This window comes from Mesoplodon densirostris, chromosome 2 (genome assembly GCF_025265405.1).
Source record: "Mesoplodon densirostris isolate mMesDen1 chromosome 2, mMesDen1 primary haplotype, whole genome shotgun sequence".
In the NCBI taxonomy this organism is placed as follows: Eukaryota; Metazoa; Chordata; class Mammalia; order Artiodactyla; family Ziphiidae; genus Mesoplodon; species Mesoplodon densirostris.
The window spans coordinates 54494547-54517725 of NC_082662.1; the positions used below are offsets into that span (position 1 = coordinate 54494547).

General features: G+C 38.6%; 1 protein-coding gene across 3 annotated transcripts in view; it reads left to right on the top strand.

Moving 5' to 3' along the window:
* The window catches only part of PATJ (PATJ crumbs cell polarity complex component), a 380458-nt gene that overhangs the window by 142105 nt on the left and 215174 nt on the right, over positions 1 to 23179 (top strand). For all 3 annotated transcript variants that reach the window (XM_060089886.1, XM_060089883.1, XM_060089884.1), the window contains exons 25-26: positions 8563 to 8673; positions 13395 to 13472. In XM_060089886.1, the coding sequence (XP_059945869.1) occupies positions 8563 to 8673; positions 13395 to 13472 (189 nt within the window). The remainder of the gene's footprint in view (positions 1 to 8562; positions 8674 to 13394; positions 13473 to 23179) is intronic.

Here is a 23179-nt window from a genome sequence, read left to right on the forward strand (position 1 = left end):
GAGGTAAGTTCCCTCTATGCCTGCTTTCTAGAGGGTTTTTATCATACATGGGTGTTGAATTTTGTCAAAAGCTTTTTCTGCATCTATTGAGTTGATCATATGGTTTTTATTCTTCAATTTGTTAATATGGTGTATCACATTGATTGATTTTCATATATTGAAGAATCCTTGCATTCCTGGAATAAACCCCACTTGATCATGGTGTATGATCCTTTTAATGTGCAGTTGGCTTCCGTTTGCTATTATTTTGTTGAGGATTTTTGCATCTGTGTTCATCAGTGATACTGGCTTATAGTTTTCTTGTTTTGTGGCATCTTTGTCTGGTTTTGGTATCAGGGTGATGGTGGTCTCGTAGGTTGAGTTTGGGAGTGTTCCTTCCTCTGTTATATTTTGGAAGAGTTTGAGAAGATTAGGTGTTAGCTCTTCTCTAAATGTTTGATAGAATTTGCCTGTGAAGCCATCTGGTCCTGGGCTTTTGTTTGCTGGAAGATTTTTAATCACAGTTTCAATTTCAGTGCTTGTGATTGGTCTGCTTATATTTTCTATTTCTTCCTGGTTCAGTCTCAGAAGGTTGTGCTTTCCTAGAAATTTGTGCATTTCTTCCTGTCCAATAAGCATATAGTTGCTTGTAGTAATTGCTCATGATCCTTTGTGTTTCTGCAGTGTCAGTTGTTACTTCTCCTTTTTCAGTTCTAATTCTATTGATTTGAGTCTTCTCCCTTTTTTTCTTGATGAGTCTGGCTAATGGTTTATCAATTTTGTTTATCTTCTCAAAGAACCAGCTTTTAGTTTTATTGATCTTTGTTATCGTTCCCTTCATTTCTTTTTCATTTATTTCTGATCTGATCTTTATGATTTCTTCTGCCAACTTCAGGTTTTTTTGTTCTTGTTTCTCAAATTGCTTTAGGTGTAAGGTTAGGTGGTTTATTTGAGATGTTTCTTGTTTCTGGAGGTAGGATTGTATTGCTATAAACTTCCCCCTTAGAACTGCTTTTGCTGCTTCCCGTAGGTTTTGGTTCTTCATGTTTTCATTGTCATTTGTTTCTAGGTATTTTTTGATTTCCTCTGAGTTCTTCAGTGATCCCTTGGTTATTTAGTAGTGTATTGTTTAGCCTCCATGTGTTTGTATTTTTTACAGATTTTTTTCCTGTAATTGGTATCTACTCTCATAGCGTTGTGGTCCGTAAAGATACTTGATACGATTTCAGGTTTCTTAAATTTACCAAGGCTTGATTTGTGACCCAAGATATGATCTATCCTGGAGAATGTTCCATGAGCACTTGAGAAGAAAGTGTATTCTGTTGTTTTTGGATGGAATGTCCTGTAAATATCAATTAAGTCCATCTTGTTTAATGTATCATTTAAATCTTGTGTTTCCTTATTTATTTTCATTTTGGATGATATGTCTGTTGGTGAAAGTGGGGTGTTAACGTCCCCCACTATGACTGTGTTACTGTTGATTTCCCCTTTTATGGCTATTAGCATTTGCCTTATGTATTGAGGTGCTCATACGTTGGGTACATAAATATTTACAATTGTTATACCTTCTTCTTGGATTGATCCGTTGATCATTATGTAGTGTCCTTCTTTGTCTCTTGTAATAGTCTTTATTTTAAGACGTGTTTTGTCTGATATGAGAATTGCTGCTCCAGCTTTCTTTTGATTTCCATTTGCATGGAATATCTTTTTCCATCCCCTCACTTTCAGTCTATATGTGTCCCTAGGTCTGAAGTGGGTCTCTTGTAGACAGCATATATATGGGTCTTGTTATAGTATCCATTCAGCCGGTCTGTGTCTTTTGGTTGGAGCATTTAATCCTTTTACATTTAAGGCAGTTATCGATATGTATGTTCCTATTACCATTTTCTTAATTGTTTTGGGTTTGTTATTGTAGATCTTTTCCTTCTCTTGTGTTTCCTGCCTAGAGAAGTTCCTTTAGCATTTGTTGTAAAGCTCATTTGGTGGTGCTGAATTCTCATAGTTTTTGCTTGTCTGTAAATATTTTAAATTCTCTGGCAAATCTGAATGAGATCCTTGCTGGGTAGAGTAATCTTGGTTGTAGGTTTTTCCCTTTCATGACTTTAAATATGTCCTGCCACTCCCTTCTGGCCTGGAGAGTTTCTTCTGAAAGATCAGCTGTTAACATTATGGGGATTCCCTTGTGTGTTATTTGTTGCTTTTCTCTTGCTGCTTTTAATATTTTTTCTTTGTATTTAATTTTTGATAGTTTGATTAATATGTGTCTTGGCACGTTTCTCCTTGGGTTTATTCTGTATCGGACTCTCTGTGCTTCCTGGACTTGACTCTTTCCTTTCCCATATTAGAGAAATTTTCAACTATAATCTCTTGAAATATTTTCTCAGTCCCTTTTTTTTTTCTCTTCTTCTTCTTGGAGCCCTGTAATTCGAATGTTGGTGAGTTTAATGTTGTCCCAGCAGTCTCCGAGACTGTCCTCAATTCGTTTTATTCTTTTTTCTTTATTCTGCTCTGTAGTAGTTATTTCCACTATTTTATCTTCCAGGTCACTTATCTGTTCTTCTGCCTCAGTTATTCTGCTATTGATTCCTTCTAGAGAATTTTTAATTTCATTTTTTGTGTTCATCATTGTTTGTTTGCTCTTTAGTTCTTCTAGGTCTTTATAAACGTTTCTTGTATTTTCTCCATTATGTTTCCAAGGTTTTGGATCATCTTTACTATGATTACTCTGAATTCTTTTTCAGGTAGACTGCCTCTTTCCTCTTCATTTGTTTGGTCCAGTGGGTTTTTACCTTACTCCTTCATCTGCTGTGTATTTCTCTGTCTTCTCATTTTTCTTAATTTACTGTGTTTGGGGTCTCCTTTTCACAGGCTGCAGGTTTGTAGTTCCTGTTGTTTTTGGTGTTCTCACAGTGGGTAAGGTTGAATCAGTGGGTTGTATAGGTTTCCTGGTAGAGGGGACTGGTGCCTGTGTTCTGGTGGATGAGGTTGGATGTTGTCTTTCTGGTGGGCAGGACCACGTCCGGTGGTGTGTTTTGGGGTGTCTGTGACCTTAGTATGATTTTAGCTGCCTCTCTGCTAATGGGTGTGGTTGTATTCCTGTCTTGCTAGTTGTTTGACATAGGTTGTCCAGCACTGTAGCTTGCTGGCCGTTGAGTGGAGCTGGGTCTTAGTATTGAGATGGAGATCTCTGGGAGAGCTTTTGCCATTTGATATTATGTCGGGCCAGGAGGTCTCTGGTGGACCAGTGTCCTGAACTCGGCTCTCCCACCTCACAGGCTCAGGCCTGACACCTGGCCAGAGCACCAAGACCCTGTCAGCCACATGGCTCAGAAGAAAATCGAGAAAAAAAAAAAGAAAGAAAGAAAAGAAAAAGAAAATATAGTTATTAAAATAAAATTATTAACAATAATAAAATTAAAAGTAATTTTAAAAAAAGATAGAAAGAGAGCAACCAAACCAAGAAACAAATCCACCAATGATAACAAGTGCTAAACACTATACTAACAAAAAAACGGACAGACAGAACCCTAGGCAAATGGGAAAAGCAAAGCTGTACAGAGAAAATCACACAACGAAGCATACACATACACACTCACAAAAAGAGAAAAGGAAAAAAGCAAAAAATATATATAAAAAAAGGAAGAGAGCAACCCAATCAATAAAAGATTGATTTACAGCTAATTACTATTGGTAATTAGCTGTAAATACTAAACCAAGATAAACGTAAAACCAGAAACAAGTTAGATGCAGAAAGCTAACCCTAAGTCTACAGTTGCTCCTAATGTCCACTGCCTCAATTTTGGGATGATTCGTTGTCTATTCAGGTATTCCAGAGATGAAGGGTACATCACGTTTATTGTGGAGATTTAATCTGCTGCTTCTGAGGCTGCTGGGAGAAATTTCCCTTACCCTTCTTTGTTTGCATAGCTCCTGGGGTTCAGCTTTGGATTTGACCCCGCCTCTCTGTGTAGGTCACCTGAGGGCATCTGTTCCCCGCCCAGACAGGACGGGGTTAAAGTAGCAGTTGACTTGGGGGCTCTGGCTTACTCAGTCCGGGGGACGGGACGGAGGGGTACGGAATGTGGGTGAGCCTGCTGTGGCAGAGGCCGAGGTGATGTTTCAACAGCCTGCGGCGCTCCGTATGTTCTCCCGTGGAAGTTGTCCCTGGATCACAGGACCCTGGCAGTGGTGGACGGCACAGGCTCCCAGGAAGTGAGGTGTGGATAGTGATCTGTGCTTGCACACAGGATTCTTGCTGGTTGCAGCAGCAGCCTTAGCATCTCATGCTCATCTCTGGGGTCCACACTGATAGCCACAGCTCGTGCCAGTCTCTGGAGCTCGTTTAGGCAGTGCTCTGAATCTCCTCTCCTCGCACACCCTGAAACAATGGTCTCTTGCCTATTAGGCAGTTTCAGACTTTTTCCTGGACTCCCTCCCATCTAGCTGTGGCGCACTAGCCCCCTTCAGGCTATGTTCACTCAGCCAACTCCAGTCCTCTCCCTGGGATCTGACCTCTGAAACCCAAGCCTCAGCTCCCAGCCCCCACCCACTCTGGCGGGTGAGCAGACAAGACTCTCACGCTTGTGAGTGCTGGTCAGCACTATGCCTCTGTGCGGGAATCTCTCTGCTTTGCCCTCTGCACCCCTGTTCCTGTGCTCTCCTCCTTGGCTCTGAAGCTTCCCCTCTGCCCAGCCCCCATCTCCACCGGTGAAGGAGCTTCCTATTGTGTGGAAACTTTTCCTCCTTCACAGCTCCCTCCCACTGGTGCAGGTTCTGTCCCTATTCTTTTGTCTCTGTTTTTTCTTTTTTCTTTTGCCCTACCCAGGTATGCGGGGAGTTTCTTGCCTTTTGGGAAGTCTGAGGTTTTCTGCCAGCCTTCAGTAGGTGTTCTGTAAGGGTTGTTCCACATGTAGATGTAGTTTTGATGTATTTGTGGGGAGGAAGGTGATCTCCACGTCTTACTTCTCTGCCATCTTGAAGGCTCCTCCTCATTCATCCCTTTTTATGGATGAGTAGTATTCCATGGTATGGAGGTACCACCGTTTAACCATTCACCCACTGAAAGACACTTTGGTGGTTCCCAGTTCTTGGCTATTATGAATAAAGCTCCTATAAACATTTGTATACAAGTTCCTGAGTGAAAATAAGTCTTTGTGTCTCTGGGATAGATGCCCAAGACTGTAATTGCTGGGTTGTATGTTAAGTTCCTTTTTAGTTTTAAGAAACTGTCAAACTGTTTTCCAGAATGGCTGCACTATTTTGTATTTCCACCAGCAATGTATGAGTGATTCAGTTTCTCTGCATCCTCATCAACATTTGGTGTTGTCACTGTTTTTCATTTTAGCCATTCTTGTTAGATATATAGTGATATCATGGTTGTTTTAATTTGTGGTTCCCTAATGGCTAATGAGAAAGAACTTTTCATGTACTTGATTGCCATCCAGTACCCTCTTTGGTGAAATGTGTTTGTGTTTTTGCCTGTTTTCTAATTGGATTGTTTACTTTTTTAATCTTTTTGAATTTTGTTTCTGTTTCTCATCTTTCTCTGTGCTCAATTGAATACAAAATATTCTCTCATTTAATCATCATCACTCATACACATACTAATAAGAGCCCACTGTTTTATCTCATATTTAATAATTTATATTTCTTCAAATTCACAACAGCCCTGAAATGTTACACTCTAATATATATTTTGTGAAGCATAATGAGTCATTTGTTTACTTTTTTCTATGAAAAGTATTACTTGTTTGTTTTATTAGTGAAGTTTAATAATCATTTCTCTTTGTCTTGAAACAATTGCATGAAAGGTTTAGGTCCATATAAAGAAGAGTTTTTTAAACTAGGAAGTTAGAATTTCATGTAATTTTTAGAAATGGGTCTTCATCTGTGTGAATGAACATACTCTTAAGTTATAATTTTAAAGCTGAGAAAAACTAAGATTATTTTTGTGTTGTAATATGACAGAATACTGTTTTTTTCCTACCTTCCCGACTTCGGTGATTCCCATTTAACAATGTGGAAATCTCTGTTAGGGAAACAAAAACTGATTATTACTAGAGGAGGAAGTAGTTCTCATATAGCCTCTACTTCTCTTACTGTTGAATATTTTGGGAATCAGGTTATTTGAAAGAAGCTTCATCAAACTGTTGTGACAGCTTTTATGTGTCACTTTAATTTTTGTCTGTATTTTTTTCATTTACTATTATTCGTATCCTTCCTCTACTCATATGGGAAAAGAGCTTTTACAGAGCATTAAAATCTTCATTGATGCCTATTAGAATAAAAAGCCAAAGTTCTTGCCATGGCCTTTTGGATTTTGCAGGTGGCTTCAGCTGCCTCCCTGACCTCACTTCTTTCCGCTCTCTCCTCTTTCTCTGTACCTTAGACTCAACCTGGCTTTAAACCCCTCTAACACACCGGGCTCCTATCTCCTACCTTAGGATCCTCGCTTCTCTGTCTCTCAGCTTCTGGCATACTCACTTTCTTCCTCACTCTGATCAGATTCAGTGACTTATCATCCTATCACTCTGTTGCATATACTTCCAACTCCTTTGATCCTCTTTCCTTTCACTGAACTTGCCTGGGAGAACCACATCCTCATTAAGTGCAACTTTTTGCTTATTTCAGATCTCTAGCACGACTGGAGAAAATAACCACCCATGCTGTCTGGTCTCATTTTAAATTCATGACCACCCCCTCAAGTGGGTCTTTAATTCTGCCCTGTAGCCCTGTAATATTTCCCGAGTTGTTCCATTCTTCTACTTTCAGAGGTAACTACTTCAAACCTCCTATACCTCCTGCCACAGTCTTAATCTCTGTTTATGGTCCTTGTTTCTTATTTCATTGAGAAAATAGAAGCAGTCAAAAGAGAGTTTCCCCTTGCTCCCACTGCATACCAAAGCTTTTTTCTGACTGTATTTGTCGCAGCAAATGAACTATTTGTGTTTCTTCTCTCCAGAGCCACTCTAACTTGTACAGTGGAAGTCATTCCCTCTTTGCTGTCCAAGGATTTGCTTCCACAGTCATCACTCCTCTCTACCCTTCATTTTTCCTCTCCACTGCATCATTATTACTGTAATCTATCCCATCTTAAAAACAAAAACCAAACTTGATCCCACATCCCTCTTCACTTACATTCCTATTTCTTTTTTTTTTTTTAATTATTTATTTATTTATTCATTCATTCATTCATTTATTTATGGCTGTGTTGGCTCTTCGTTTCTGTGCGAGGGCTTTCTCTAGTTGCGGCAAGTGGGGGCCACTCCTCATCGCGGTGCGCAGGCCTCTCACTATCGCAGCCTCTCGTTGCGGAGCACAGGCTCCAGACGCGCAGGCTCAGTATTTGTGGCTCACGGGGCTAGTTGCTCCGCGGCATGTGGGATCCTCCCAGACCAGGGCCCGAACCCGTGTCCCCTGCATTGGCAGGCAGACTCTCAACCACTGCACCACCAGGGAAGCCCCCATTCCTATTTCTTTGATCCCCTTACGGCAAAACAATATTCACAAGTTGTCGCTATCAACTGACTGTAAACCACCTCAACTTTTACCAAGGCTTCCTTACATTATCGGTTTCAAAAATTGGTTCTTGTAAATATGTTTGATAAATACAGAATGCTCTTTGAGATTATGGGCATGTTCACAAGTTATGTTCTCTCAGATTTATATAATAAGGAGATGTTTACACTTGCCCCAGTTTTTTAAATTAATTTTTATTGGAGTATAGTTGCTTTACAATGCTGGTTAGTTTCTTGCTGTACAGCAAAGTGAATCAGTTATATGTATACATATATCCACTCTTTTTTAGATTTCCTTCCCATTTAGATCACCACAGAGCATTGGGTAGAGTTCCCTGTGCTATACAGTAGGTTCTCATTAGTTATCTGTTTTATACATAGTAGTGTATATATGTCAATCCCAATATCTCAATTCATCCAACACCCCCTTACCCCCTTGGTAACTGTGAATTTGTTCTCTACATCTGTAACTCTATTTCTGCTTTGCAAATAAGTTCATTGCTACCATTTTTCTAGATTCCACATACTCAAATTTGTTGAACACAGAACTCTTTTAGAAAGAACCTATGGGTGTTTTCATACTTCTTTTTTGATATAATTTGAGAAATGTTTAGCTTCTCAACTGTGATAATGGGCAGTTTGCTTAAAATGTCATTCTTCTCAGTTTACTTGAGAGAAGGTGAGTCCAGAGAGATCCCCACCCCCTGCCCTCCCTCAGAATTGTGTACTGTGATAGTGGCAGAGGTGACATTACAAGCTCAGAAGCTTTTTAAAGTTCTGTTACTGACTGAGCTACATATTTTAGACAATTATATTTAATCAGGGCCATTGTTATTAAGATATTTACCTTATTTACTTTTCTTGAAGGTGAAACATTAATATCCTTAAACATGATCTCCTAAAACAGCAAAGCTTTTTTGGGTCAATCTTATTTTTTTCTGGCTTTGGTATAACTCATTCGACTCTGGCTGTTATCATAACTAGATAATACGCATGAACTTTGAATTAATCTATCCACAAGGTCAGCTGCCCTTCTAATTGAAATAAATTGCTTCTGTGTTTTTAGGTGTCTGGAGTAGATTTGCAGAATGCCTCTCACAGAGAAGCGGTTGAGGCCATTAAGAATGCAGGAAACCCTGTGGTGTTTGTTGTTCAGAGCTTGTCATCCACTCCAAGAGTAAGCTACTTAAAAAACATTCTCTGTATCTGTGGACCAAGCTTTTGCCTCCAAGTATTTTTCAATATATTTTTACTGTTATTCTACTATTACTTAAAGGAAGCATTAACTTCATTAAAATTTAGTTATTAACCTCAATTTTCCCTTTTTTCCTCTGACTTTGATTTCCTGGTCAAATTTGAGTTATTCCAGTATGCAGTGGAGTCTAACAGACCCATTTTTGATTCCTTGATTCCCTATTTACCAGTTTTGCTAACTTGGAGGCAAGTTACCTAACCTTTCTGTACCAGTTACTTTGTTTATAAAATACTTTGAATACAGAGTAGGTCAGGGTTAAAAACATTCTACAGGGGCCACCAAATGGTAGGTATTTTTACAGGCATGTAAAAATTCAGACGTGTTGCATTGTTGTATGTTCTGTTGGAGATTCTGAATTCGCAAAGAGCAGTATTTAATCATAGAATTTTTTTTCTATAATAAATTACTTATTTGGTATGGAATTAGAACTCTGATACACAGATGTTAGTGGCAGGATGTGTATTTTATATTGCAATATGCAGCCCCATAAGCCCTGTACCTGGAAGCATATTTATTTTTCTTTATTTTATAATGGAAGACAGCTGTTCAAAACATAGACACTTCTGAACAGTAGCAAAACTCTGCATATTTTTTAAAAATTTTCTTTTCAATTCGCTAATGCAGTGCCTTTCAACCTTTTTTTATGTCAAGGAATACAGAAAATAATATTTGTATGGCAAACTGTAAATAGATGTCTGGCTGTCCCAAGGGTGAAGGCATCAACATGCTATTTCAGCACACTTGTAGCTTGCCTGCACAAGTGGGTTGCAGCCTCACCCCTCCCGGGCAGCTCTGCTGTGGTGCACTGCACTGCAGCACAGTCCCTTCCAGTCCTAGTGCTCCATTTACACCATCTAGACTAATTGAGAGAGGTAAACTGAATAAGGTCTTCACATTTTTATACAATTTGAAATTCTAGATTTATTGGAATCCACCTTTTAACTCTTATAATATTGAGAAAGTCATTGAGGCCATCACTTTATTTCTGGAAACTGAATTCTGTAGGAAAATTGGCCAGATTATTCCCTGCCAAGTGACACTTCCAAAGAAATAGTTTTTTGTTTTTTGTTTTTTTTGCGGTACGCGGGCCTCTCAGTGTTGTGGCCTCTCCTGTTGTGGAGCGCAGGCTCAGCGGCCATGGCTCATGGGCCCAGCCACTCCGCCGCATGTGGGATCTTCCCAGACCGGGACACGAACCCGTGTCCCCTGCATCAGCAGGTGGACTCTCAACCACTGTGCCACCAGGGAAGCCCCAAAGAAATAGTTTTGAGTGAGAATGAGCCAATCAAATTATACATTTATGTGGTCACTTGCAAATGCCCCACTGAAAAATATTCAAAGCATTTTAATAGGTTATAAAGTCAGCCAAAATGGCCAAGCCTTTGTTGGTGAGCTGAGGTCGAAATTTTCATTTGGATGATATAAACAGTACAATTTCTTTCAACTGTTCAATAAAAGGGAAAATGTCTTCAGCATGGCCCCATGTTCAAGTTACTTAACCCTCAGGCAGCATCACAGACTGTTACATTGTGCATTGGGTTCATCAAGCATTGAACTATCTCTGATTCTAGCCAAGGGATGGCGATGATATTAATGTCTATGATTTGTTCCTTTTTTTTTTTTTTAAGCACAGAGTGATTCCAGTTGAATAAGGAAATGAAAGGAATCAAGTTTCAAATCTTTGCCAAATGGTGCTCTCTTTGGCTTATTTATTCTTGCAAGTTATATTGGTCATCACAGGAATAGAAAATATAGCCAAATTCTTAATTATTTTTGATCAGTTTACATTAAACTTTGAGACTTTCTTCAAAACCCCCAAATAAGTCATTTCCATCAAGGCCCTGTGTCTAAACATGCCTTGGTTACATGGAAATTCTCATCAACACCATGAATTGAGCAGTGGTGTTTATATTTGTACCTTTTTTTTGAGTTGTATTTTATTTTTTGATATTTGTGCTTTTAGCAGGTGGTTTAGGAGGATCAACAACACATTACTTTTTAAAGCTTTTCCTCCTAAATTTCTCAACTGTTTTTTCAGCCTGCTAGAAAGAAATTTGTGTATCTGCTTAGATTTACTTGGTAAATGCTTATTTGAGAGCAAAACTCATGATTTATACTGTACACCTCTATAGAAAGTTTTTATGCCATGGTAACTTTTTCCAGTTAAAATTGCATTTCACAGTAGCATTAGGGTTTTTTTTATATATTAAAAAACAAACCCTTTTGAAATTGGCATCATGACTTCAGTTCATTAAATTTATTATCATGTGTTGTTTTATTTTTTCCTGTATTCCGTTTGTATTTCCCTAATATCATTGTTTCATAATGGCACCTAAATTTTTTGGACACGTGTACATTTTGTGTATTAGTTGTATAGAAATATATTTTTTACTTTCATAAGAAACATGTGCTGTCCTACTTTTCTTAAAGATGTAGTCTTTTTAGTGGGCCTTTTGTCTTCCAAATTTTGCTAGTAGTATGGGTACAGAAAGGTATTTCTCTGCTGTTTGAAAAGCAAACTTTGCAAACTTTGTGAATGGCAGCTAACATTTTGTCCCATCACGAAGCTTCTGCCATTCAGTTTCAGCTGTTTTTTTCAGAGGAGAAAGTAGGTCCAGTGTAGGCAGATATTATAACTTTCTAGAGAGACAAAGTATTTGTTTTTAAATTCTATTTATTTATTTATTTATCTATGGCTGCTTTGGGTCTTCGTTGCTGCGCTTGGGCTTGCTCTCGTTGCTGTGAACGGGGGCTACTCTTTGTTGCGGTGTGTGGGCTTCTCATTGCAGTGGCTTCTCTTGTTGCAGAGCACAGGCTCTAGGCTTGTGGGCTTCAGTAGTTGTGGCACGCGGGCTCAGTGGTTGTGGCTCATGGCCTCTAGAGCGCAGGCTCAGTAGTTGTGGCACAAGGGCTTAGATGCTCCACAGCACGTGGGATCTTCCCGGACCAGGGCTCGAACCCGTGTACCCTGCATTGGCAGGCAGATTCTTAACCACTGAGCCACAAGGGAAGCTCCTGTTTTAAAATTCTTTAGGACAAGAAACATATACCTGTAGACCCACTAGTTTTTGAACTCTGACTTAGGTTGTTGTATATATTAAGCAGAGAACTTCCCTGGTGGTCCAGTGGCTAAGACTCCTCACTCCCAGTGCAGGGGGCCCAGGTTCGATCTCTGGTCGGGAAACTAGATTCGTCTTGCTGCAACTAAAGGAGTCCACATTGCCACAACTGATCCCACATGCTGCATAGGAGATCCCGAGTGCCGCAACTAAGACCTGGCGCAGCCAAATAAATATTAAAAATAAATAAATAGAGAAATAAATATTTAGTACAGTGTCTATTTACATAGGAAGCACCAAAAACATGTTGCTGTATCACTACTGTTGTTTTTTACTTAAGTGAAACATTCCTGAGACTTCATTTATTCCAAAATTAATTTCCTTAGACTCTAAGTTAAAAGTAAAGAAGAATTAATCTTAAATTGCCTTTATTTTTTATTTTTTTAAAGATTTTTTTTTGATGTGGACCATATTTAAAGTCTTTATTGAATTTGTTACAATATTGCTTCTGTTTTTTGTTTTGATTTTTTGGCCATGAAGCATGTTGGATCTTAGCTCCCTGACCAGGGATTGAACCCACACCCCCTGCATTGGAAGGTGAAGTCTTAACCACTGGACTGCCAGGGAAGTCCCTTAAATTGCCTTTAGAGAGAAGTTTTTTTTTGGTTCTGTTTTTTAAATTATCCCTAGGCAGGAAGTTCCTTTAATTTTCTGAGAAAGGATATTTATATTTCCTTTTAATTTGCATGTCTGTCATCAGATTTCATGCCAACATTATTTGTGTTAGCTATTTAAGGATCCTTTTAAAAAAATCACTTAACAGCTTTGTATTTTCCTAAGATGTTTTATAGATAGTTTTACAAAAAGAAATGAGTCAAAAAGTAATCTATGATATTGGCACCATTAAGAATTAAAATTATTTCTATGAAATTGAACTGTTTGACTCATTTATAAACATTTATTCAACACTACTATGTATTAGGCTTTTTCTGAGCAACAGGGTTATAGTGATAAATAACACTAAATTCCAGGTCTCATTGACCTTTTATCCAGGAGTGTAAGTAGCTTTGTAATTTATTTATATGCTAGCAGTGATAGTGAAATATTTATTGAATGTGCACAGTGTGCTAGATATCATACTTGAACTGGGGTACAATGATGAATAAGGTAGATCTGTGAGATAAATGTTGCATTCAGCGTTCTAGGAATTAACTTTGCTTACCCTTAAAAGTGTATTTTGCAAAATGAGATGTTTGGATGACAGTAAGTATTGTGACCTTCTTAGTCTTCATCTTCACTTTCTGGATCTACACAAGCCTGTGCATTTATTGCCCCTTGATGCTACACACACACACACACACGCACGCACACACACACACGCACGCACATTTTGGGTTTTATAGCTTGTTAGATTTCCCAAGTTGTATTGTTTGCCTTGAATTGTACTTCTCGTGTCTTTACTTTTTAGGTGAAGTTAGAGAGTTAAGTAGGATTTTAATTGTTTTTTAAAAAAATTAAAGCCACATAATGATTGTGACATTTAAATGTTTTCCTTTTCCCCCTTCCTTGTTTTTGTGGTGGTAGGTCATTCCTAGTGCACATAACAAGGCCAATAAAATCACTAATAACGAGGACCAAGACACCCAAGAAAAAAAAGAAAAGGTAAACTAACCTCACAAGCTTTTAAAAAATGTTTTTGATTTCTTTTTGCATATCTGAGCTGCAATTAATAAGTGTTTTTTTGATGAGTATCAGGATAGAAGTACTGTAGTTATAATATTTCCCTTCTGTGAACATGACTGATTCTGGCCTGGATGAAGACCTAGTGGAGTATAGGTGTAAAAATGTCATGACGCACCAATCAGCCATCATCATCTTTCTCTGTCTTTCCTGTTCAGCTGGGCTGGTTGTCTGTCCATTCCCAGAAAGTTTCTCAGACTTTGATCTTGCTGTTCCTTCAGCCTGGAAGTCCATTTTCCACATTGCTCTTCCTTTTCATTCTCGAAGGAGCAGGTCAAAGGTCATCTCTCCTGAGAAAACGTTTCTTACCATCAATCAGAGTTAATCCTCCACTCCTGTTTCCCCACCTCTATTCTAGTAGAATTAGTTGATATAAAATTTATCTTAGGATATGGTGTCAGGTAGGATGGATTTTCATTTTTCCCCATAAAGATAAATAATTATCCCACTCTTTTAAATAGGCCCTCCTTTGCACCACAACCTCTGTCATATCTCAGGTTATCAGGGGAAGATTGTTTCTGAGCTTTCTCTTTTCCATTTGTTTATCCCAGCACAAATGCTGCCCTACCCAAATTATTAAAGTCTAATAATAAATCTTGTTTTCTAGTAGAGCAATCTCCTTTACATATTTCTTTTTCTTTAGAAGTGTATTACCTATTTGTGTCCTTTTTCTTTTCCATTTAATTTTATAATTAGCTTGTCAAATTCTACCAAAAAATCTCTCTGACAATTTTGATTGGAGTTGTGTCAGATCTATAAATTGTAAAGAATTTACATCTTTATGATATTGAGCCTCTTAACCATTAACCTGGTATGTCTTTCTATTTATTAAATTCCTATTTTATTTCTTACAATTAATTGTTATCATTTTCTTCAGAAAGGCATTGTAAATCTTTGGTTTATTCCTAGAAATCTTTATATTTTGTGTTGCTTTTAAATTTTTTTTTTTTTTTCTTTTTGCGGTATGTGGGCCTCTCACTGTTGTGGCCTCTCCCGTTGCGGAGCACAGGCTCCGGACGCGCAGGCCCAGCGGCCATGGCTCACGGGCCCAGCCGCTCCGCGGCATATGGGATCCTCCCAGACCGGGGCACGAACCCGTATCCCCTGCATCGGCAGGCGGACTCTTAACCACTGCGCCACCAGGGAGGCCCTTAAATATTTTTAAATTGCATTTTCTGTTGCTAGTATGTAGATATGAAATTGAGTTTTATATATTTTTTGACATCTTGTAACATTATTATTCTTTTATAAAATAATCTGGTTCAGGACACTGGGAAAACCAAAATGCTGAAATAAAAAAGTTAAAATCTCTCATAAACCCACCACCTAAAGATAAACTTATTAAATATTTATGTAGAAGCTTTTAGTGTCTTGATGTATGCTTTTAGTGTCTTGGTGTATGTACTTCACATATACATATATATATGTATATATATAATTTTTAATAAGAATATGAATCCCAAATTCTAGTACTATGTAGATTTTCATTTCTGAATTTTCTATATGGATAATAATAACCACTTTGGATAAAGGCAGTTTTCTTCTTCCCTTTCCAGTATTTTATCCCTTGTTTTATTATAACTGCTAAGACCTCTGTGGTGTTTAATGGAAGTAATAAGAGCTAACATTCTTATTGTTTTACCTCCTGATAGTTAGGAAATTGCTTTCAATATTTAACCATTGAATATGGTGTGTGCTGTAAGTTTTTGTAGATTATCCTTTGGTTACGGAAGTATTCCCTTTCATTCTTATTTTGCTAAGAATTTTTAACATGAATGGGATTGATATTGAATTTTATCAAATGTATTATCTACATTCACTGAAATTATTTGTATGTGATTTTTTTTCTCCTTGAATTCCTTAATGTGTTGTATTATATTAATAGATTCTGTAATGTTAAACCAATCTTAAATTAATTTGGTCATGATCTTTTTTGCCTGTTTGCTAGTATTATATCTTTTAGAATTTTTACATCTGTGATTTTGAATGAGTTTGGCCTGGAATTTTCCATTTATATACTATCCTGTCTGGTTCTGGTTATAGAAGACTACTAAAATGAATAGTAGGAGTACTTCTTCTTTTCAGTTCTCTGAGAGTTTGTGTAAAATAGTAATTATCCATGCCTTAAATGTTTGGTCACATTAGCTTATGAAGCCATCAAGGGCCTGTGTTACTGAGCTATTCATATTTTCTGTTCCTTTTAGAGTCAGTTTTGATTACTGACTCTTTTAGGAATATTGATATCACGTAATTTTTTCATTTGTTGGTATAAAGTTGTTTATTCTCTTAACATGTATTGTCTGTGTTCTCTTCAAAGTAGTTCTTTTTCATTATGAATATAGTTTATTTATTTATTTATTTATTTATTTTGCGGTACGCGGGCCTCTCACTGTTGTGGCCTCTCCCGTTGCGGAGCACAGGCTCCGGATGCGCAGGCTCAGCAGCCATGGCTCACGGGCCCAGCCGCTCTGCGGCATGTGGGATCTTCCCGGACCGAGGCACGAACCCATGTCCCCTGCATCGGCAGGCGGACTCTCAACCACTGCACCACCAGGGAAGCCCAGTTTATTTTTTATTAATCTTGAAAGTAATTTTTCATTTAATTCCTCATTTTGAAGAATTAAGTTTTGAGCTGTTAGTCTTCTCTGTTATATCTTTATTCTGCTTAATTAATTTTGTTCTCATTTTTATATTGTCTTATTTGGGTTTATTTCCTTCCCCCCACCTAATAATCTTTAGATAGTTGTAGAATTTATTAATTTTTAACCATTCTTTTTTTCTAACATAGTCATTTCAGACCATAAATTTCCTTCTAAGCTCCTCTTTTTCTAGATCCCAAGATATTAAGTTTGTTTAGTACTAAGTTTTTTTTTTTTTAATCTTCCAGATGATTTATTTTTTACCCAGGTTTATTTTTTTTTTAATTTTTATTTTTTTATTAGTCTCTGCTTTACAACAAAGTGAATCAGTCATACATATACATCTGTTCCCACATCCCCTCCCTCCTGCGTCTCCCTCCCTCCCATTCTCCCCATCCCACCCCTCCAGGTGGCCACAAAGCACCGAGCCGATCCCCCCGCGCCACGCGGCCACCCCCCACCATCCATCCACCCCACGCCCGGCAGTGTATACACGTCCATGCCTCTCCCCCGCCCCGTCACAGCCCACCCCCGATATCCCCAAGCCCACCCCCAGTAGGTCTGTGTCTCTATTCCTGTTTTACCCCTAAGTTCTTCATGACATTTTTTTTTCTTAAATTCCATATATATGTGTTAGCATATGGTATTTGTCTTTCTCTTTCTGACTTACTTCACTCTGTATGACAGACTCTAGGCCTATCCACCTCATTACAAATAGCTCAGTTTCGTTTCTTTTTATGGCTGAGTAATATTCCATTGTATATATGTGCCACATCTTCTTTATCCATTCATCCGATGATGGACACTTGGGTTGTTTCCATCTCCGGGCTATTGTGAATAGAGCTGCAATGAACATTTTGGTACATGTCTCTTTTTGAATTATGTTTTTCTCAGGGTATATGCTTAGTAGTGGGATTGCTGGGTCATATGGTAGTTCTATTTTTAGTTTTTTAAGGAACCTCCATACTGTTCTCCATTGAGGCTGTACCAATTCACATTCCCGCCAGCAGTGCAAGAGTGTTCCCTTTTCTCCACACCCTCTCCAGCATTTATTGTTTCTAGATTTCTTGATGATGGCCATTCTGACTGGTGTGAGATGATATCTCATTGTAGCTGTGATTTGCGTTTCTCTAATGATTAATGATGTTGAGCATTCTTTCATGTGTTTGTTGGCAGTCTGTATATCTTCTTTGGAGAACTGCCTATTTAAGTCTTCTGCCCATTTTTGGATTGGGTTGTTTGTTTTTTTGCTATTGAGCTGCATGAGCTGCTTATAAATTTTGGAGATTAATCCTTTGTCAGTTGCTTCATTTGCCAATATTTTCTCCCATTCTGAGGGTTGTCTTTTGTTCTTGTTTATGGTTTCCTTTGCTTTGCAAAAGCTTTGAAGATTCATTAGGTCCCATTTGTTAATCTTTGTTTTTATTTCCAATTCTCTAGGAGGTGGGTCCAAAAGGATCTTGCTGTGATTTATGTCATAGAGTGTTCTGCCTATGTTTTCCTCTAAGAGTTTGATAGTTTCTGGCCTTACATTTAGGTCTTTAATCCATTTTGAGCTTATTTATGTGTATGGTGTTAGGGACTGTTCTAATCTCATACTTTTACATGTCCCTGTCCAGTTTTCCCAGCACCACTTATTGAAGAGGCTGTCCTTTCTCCACTGTACATTCCTGCCTCCTTTATCAAAGATAAGTTGACCATATGTGTGTGGGTTTATCTCTGGGCTTTCTATCCTGTTCCATTGATCTATCTTTCTGTTTTTGTGCCAGTACCACACTGTCTTGATTACTGTAGCTTTGTAGTATAGTCTGAAGTCAGGGAGCCTGATTCCTCCAGCTCCGTTTTTCGTTCTCAAGATTGCTTTGGCTATTCGGGGTCTTTTGTTTTTCCAAACAAATTTTGAAATTTTTTGTTCTAGTTCTGTGAAAAATGCCATTGGTAGTTTGATAGGGATTGCATTGAATCTGTAGATTGCTTTGGGTAGTAGAGTCATTTTCACAATATTGATTCTTCCAATCCAGGAGCATGGTATATCTCTCCATCTATTTGTATCATCTTTAATTTCTTTCATCAGCTTCTTATAATTTTCTGCATACAGGTCTTTTGTCTCCTTAGGTAGGTTTATTCCTAGATATTTTATTCTTTTTGTTGCAATGGTAAATGGGAGTGTTTTCTTGATTTCACTTTCAGATTTTTCATCATTAGTGTACAGGAATGCCAGAGATTTCTGTGCATTAATTTTGTATCCTGCTACTTTACCAAATTCATTGATTAGCTCTAGTAGTTTTCTGGTAGCATCTTTAGGATTCTTTATGTATAGTATCATGTCATCTGCAAACAGTGACAGCTTTACTTCTTCTTTTCCAATTTGGATTCCTTTTATTTCTTTTTTTTCTCTGAATGCTGTGGCTAAAACTTCCAAAACTAAGTTGAATAAGAGTGGTGAGAGTGGGCAGCCTTGTCTTGTTCCTGATCTTAGTGGAAATGGTTTCAGTTTTTCACCATTGAGGACAATGTTGGCTGTGGGTTTGTCATATATGGCCTTTATTATGTTGAGGAAAGTTCCCTCTATGCCTACTTTCTGCAGGGTTTTTATCATAAATGGGTGTTGAATTTTGTCGAAAGCTTTCTCTGCATCTATTGAAATGATCATATGGTTTTTCCTCTTCAGTTTGTTAATATGGTGTATCACATTGATTGATTTGCATATACTGAAGAATCCTTGCCTTCCTGGAATAAACCCCACTTGATCATGCTGTATGATCCTTTTAATGTGCTGTTGGATTCTGTTTGCTAGTATTTTGTTGAGGATTTTTGCATCTATGTTCATCAGTGATATCGGCCTGTAGTTTTCTTTCTTTGTGACATCCTTGCCTGGTTTTGGTATCAAGGTGATGGTGGCCTCGTAGAATGAGTTTGGAAGTGTTCCTCCCTCTGCTATATTTTGGAAGAGTTTGAGAAGGATGGGTGTTAGCTCTTCTCTAAATGTTTGATAGAATTCGCCTGTGAAGCCATCTGGTCCTGGGCTTTTGTTTGTTGGAAGATTTTTAATCACAGTTTCAATTTCAGTGCTTGTGATTGGTCTATTCATATTTTCTATTTCTTCCTGATTCAGTCTTGGCAGGTTGTGCATTTCTAAGAATTTGTCCATTTCTTCCAGGTTGTCCATTTCATTGGCATAGAGTTGCTTGTAGTAATCTCTCATGATCTTTTGTATTTCTGCAGTGTCAGTTGTTACTTCTCCTTTTTCACTTCTAATTCTATTGATTTGAGTCTTCTCCCTTTTTTTCTTGATGAGTCTGGCTAATGGTTTATCAATTTTGTTTGTCTTCTCAAAGAACCAGCTTTTAGTTTTATTGATCTTTGCTATCGTTTCCTTCATTTCTTTTTCATTTATTTCTGATCTGATCTTTATGATTTCTTTCCTTCTGCTAACTTTGGGGTTTTTTTGTTCTTTCTCTAATTGCTTTAGGTGCAGGGTCAGGTTGTTTACTCAAGATGTTTCCTGTTTCTTAAAGTGGGATTGTATTGCTATAAACTTCCCCCTTAGAACTGCTTTTGCTGCATCCCATAGGTTTTGGGTCGTTGTGTCTCCATTGTCATTTGTTTCTAGGTATTTTTTAATTTCCTCTTTGATTTCTTCAGTGATCACTTCGTTATTAAGTAGTGTATTGTTTAGCCTCCATGTGTTTGTATTTTTTACAGATCTTTTCCTGTAATTGATGTCTAGTCTCATAGCATTGTGGTCGGAAAAGATACTTGATACAATTTCAATTTTCTTAAATTTACCAAGGCTTGAATTGTGACCCAAGATATGATCTATCCTGGAAAATGTTCCATGAGCACTTGAGAAAAATGTGTATTCTGTTGTTTGTGGATGGAATGTCCTATAAATATCAACTAAGTCCATCTTGTTTAATGTATCATTTAAAGCTTGTGTTTCCTTATTTATTTTCATTTTGGATGATCTGTCCATTGGTGAAAGTGGGGTGTTAAAGTCCCCTACTATGAGTGTGTTACTGTTGATTTCCCCTTTTATGGCTGTTAGTATTTGCCTTATGTATTGAGGTGCTCCTATGTTGGGTGCATAAATATTTACAATTGTTATATCTTCGTCTTGGATCGATCCTTTTATCATTATGTAGTGTCCTTCTTTGTCTCTTCTAATAGTCTTTATTTTAAAGTCTATTTTGTCTGATATAAGAATTGCTACTCCAGCTTTCTTTTGATTTCCATTTGCATGGAATATCTTTTTCCATCCCCTTATTTTCAATCTGTATGTGTCTCTAGGTCTGAAGTGGGTCTTTTGTAGACAGCATATATACGGGTCTTGTTTTTGTATCCCTTCAGCCAACCTGTGTCTTTTGGTAGGAGCATTTAGTCCATTTACATTTAAGGTAATTATTGATATGTATGTTCCTATTCCCATTTCCTTAATTGTTTTGGGTTCGTTATTGTAGGTATTTTCCTTCTGTTGTGTTTCTTGCCTAGAGAAGTTCCTTTAGCATTTGTTGTAAAGCTGGTTTGGTGGTGCTGAACTCTCTCAGCTTTTGCTTGTCTGTAAACGTTTTAATTTCTCCATCAAATCTGAATGAGATCCTTGCTGGGTAGAGTAATCTTGGTTGCAGGTTTTTCTCCTTCATCACTTTAATTATGTCCTGCCACTCCCTTCTGGCTTGTAGAGTTTCTGCTGAGAGATCAGCTGTTAACCTGATGGGGATTCCCTTGTGTGTTATTTGTTGTTTTTCCCTTCTGCTTATGATATGATTTCTTTGTATTTAATTTTTGACAGTTTGATTAATATGTGTCTTGGCATATTTCTCGTTGGATTTATTCTGTATGGGACTCTCTGTGCCTCCTGAACTTGATTAACTATTTCCTTTCCTATATTGGGGAAGTTTTCAACTATAATCTCTTGAAATATTTTCTCAGTCCCTTTCTTTTTCTCTTCTTCTTCTGGAACCCCTATAATTCGAATGTTGGTGTGTTTAATGTTGTCCCAGAGGTCTCTGAGACTGTCCTCTATTCTTTTCATTCTTTTTTCTTTATTTTGCTCTGCAGCAGTTATTTCCACTATTTTATCTTCCACCTCACTTATCCGTTCTTCTGCCTCAGTTATTCTGCTATTGTACCCATCTAGAGTATTTTTCATTTCATTTATTGTGTTTTTAATCGATGCTTGATTCATCTTTAGTTCTTCTAGGTCCTTGTTAACTGTTTCTTGCATTTTGTCTATTCTATTTCCAAGATTATGGATCATGGAAATAGAATCTTGGATCATCTTTACTATCATTATTCTGAATTCTTTTTCAGGTAGACTGCCTATTACCTCTTCATTTGTTAGGTCTGGTAGGTTTTTATCTTGCTCCTTCACCTGCTGTGTGTTTTTCTGTCTTCTCATTTTGCTTATGTTACTGTGTTTGGGGTCTCCTTTTTGCAGGCTGCAGATTCGTAGTTCCCGTTGTTTTTGGTGTCTGTCCCCAGTGGCTAAGGTTGTTTCAGTAGGTTGTGTAGGCTTCCTGGTGTGGGGGACTAGTGCCTGTGTTCTGGTGGTTGAGGCTCGATCTTGTCTTTCTGGTGGACAGGTCCACGTCTGGTGGTGTGTTTTGGGGTGCCTATGGCCTTATTATGTTTTTAGGCAGCCTCTCTGCTAATGGGTGGGGTTGTGTTCCTGTCTTGCTAGTTGCTTGGCATAGGGTGACCAGCACTGTAGCTTGCTGGTCGTTGACTGAAGCTGGGTGCTGGTGTTGAGATGGAGATCTCTGGGAGATTTTCGCTGCTTGATATTATGTGGAGCTGGGAGGTCTCTTGTGGACCCGTGTCCTGAAGTTGGCTCTCCCACTTCAGAGGCACAGCACTGACTCCTGGCTGCAGCACCAAGAGCCTTTTATCTACCCGGCTCAGAATAAAAGGGAGAAAAAGTAGAAAGAAAGTATTAGTAGAAGAAAGAAAGAGAGAGAGAAAGAAAGAAAGAAAGGAGGGAGGGAGGGAGGAAGGATGGAAAGAAAGAAAGAACGGAAGGGAGGGAGGAAGGAAAGAAAAAGAAAGAGTGAAAGGAAGAAGGGAGGGAGGAAGGAAAGAAAGAAAGACAGACAGGAGGGAGGGAGGGAGGAAAGAAAGAAAGAAAGGGGCGGAGGGAGGGATGGAGGACGGGAAGGTAGGAAAAAAAGAAAGAGAGAAGATAAAGTAAAATAGAATAAAGTATAAAACATAGTAGCATTATTAAAAATAAAAAAGTAATTATTGAAAAAAAAAACGGACGGATAGAACCCTGGGCCCTGTGCTGGAAGCAAAGCTATACAGAGAAAATCTCACACAGAAGCATACACATACACATTCACAAAAACAGAACAGGGGGAAAAAAATCGAAAATCTTGCTCTCAAAGTCCACCTCCTCAATTTGGGATAAGTCGTTGTAAAAAGAGGAAAAGGGGAAAAAGTCTGAAATCTTGCTCTCAAAGTCCACCTCCTTAATTTGGGATAGTTCATTGTAAAAAGAGGAAAAGGGGAAAAAATCTCAAATATTGTCCTCAAAGTCCACCTCCTCAATTTGGGATGATTCGCTGTCCATTCATGCACTCCACAGATGCAGGGCACATCAAGCGGACTGTGGAGCTTTAATCCGCTGCCTCCGAGGCTGCACAGAGAGATTTCCCTGTCTCTTCTCTGCTCTCACAGCTCCCGGGTCTCAGCCTTGGACCTGGCCCCGCCTCTGCGCATAGGTCACCGGAGGGTGTCCGTTCTTCGCTCAGACAGGATGGGTTTAAAGGAGCCGCTGATTCGGGGGCTCTGGCTCACTCAGGCCGAGGGGAGGGAGGGGCACGCAGTGCGGGGCGGGCCTGCGGCGGCAGAGGCCGGCGTGACGTTGCACCAGCCCCAGGCGCTCCGTGCTGTTTCCCGGGGAAGCTGTGCCTGGGTCCCGGGACCCCGGCAGTGGCGGGCTGCACAGGCTCCCCGGAAGGGGGGGTGGACAGTGACCTGCGCTCACCC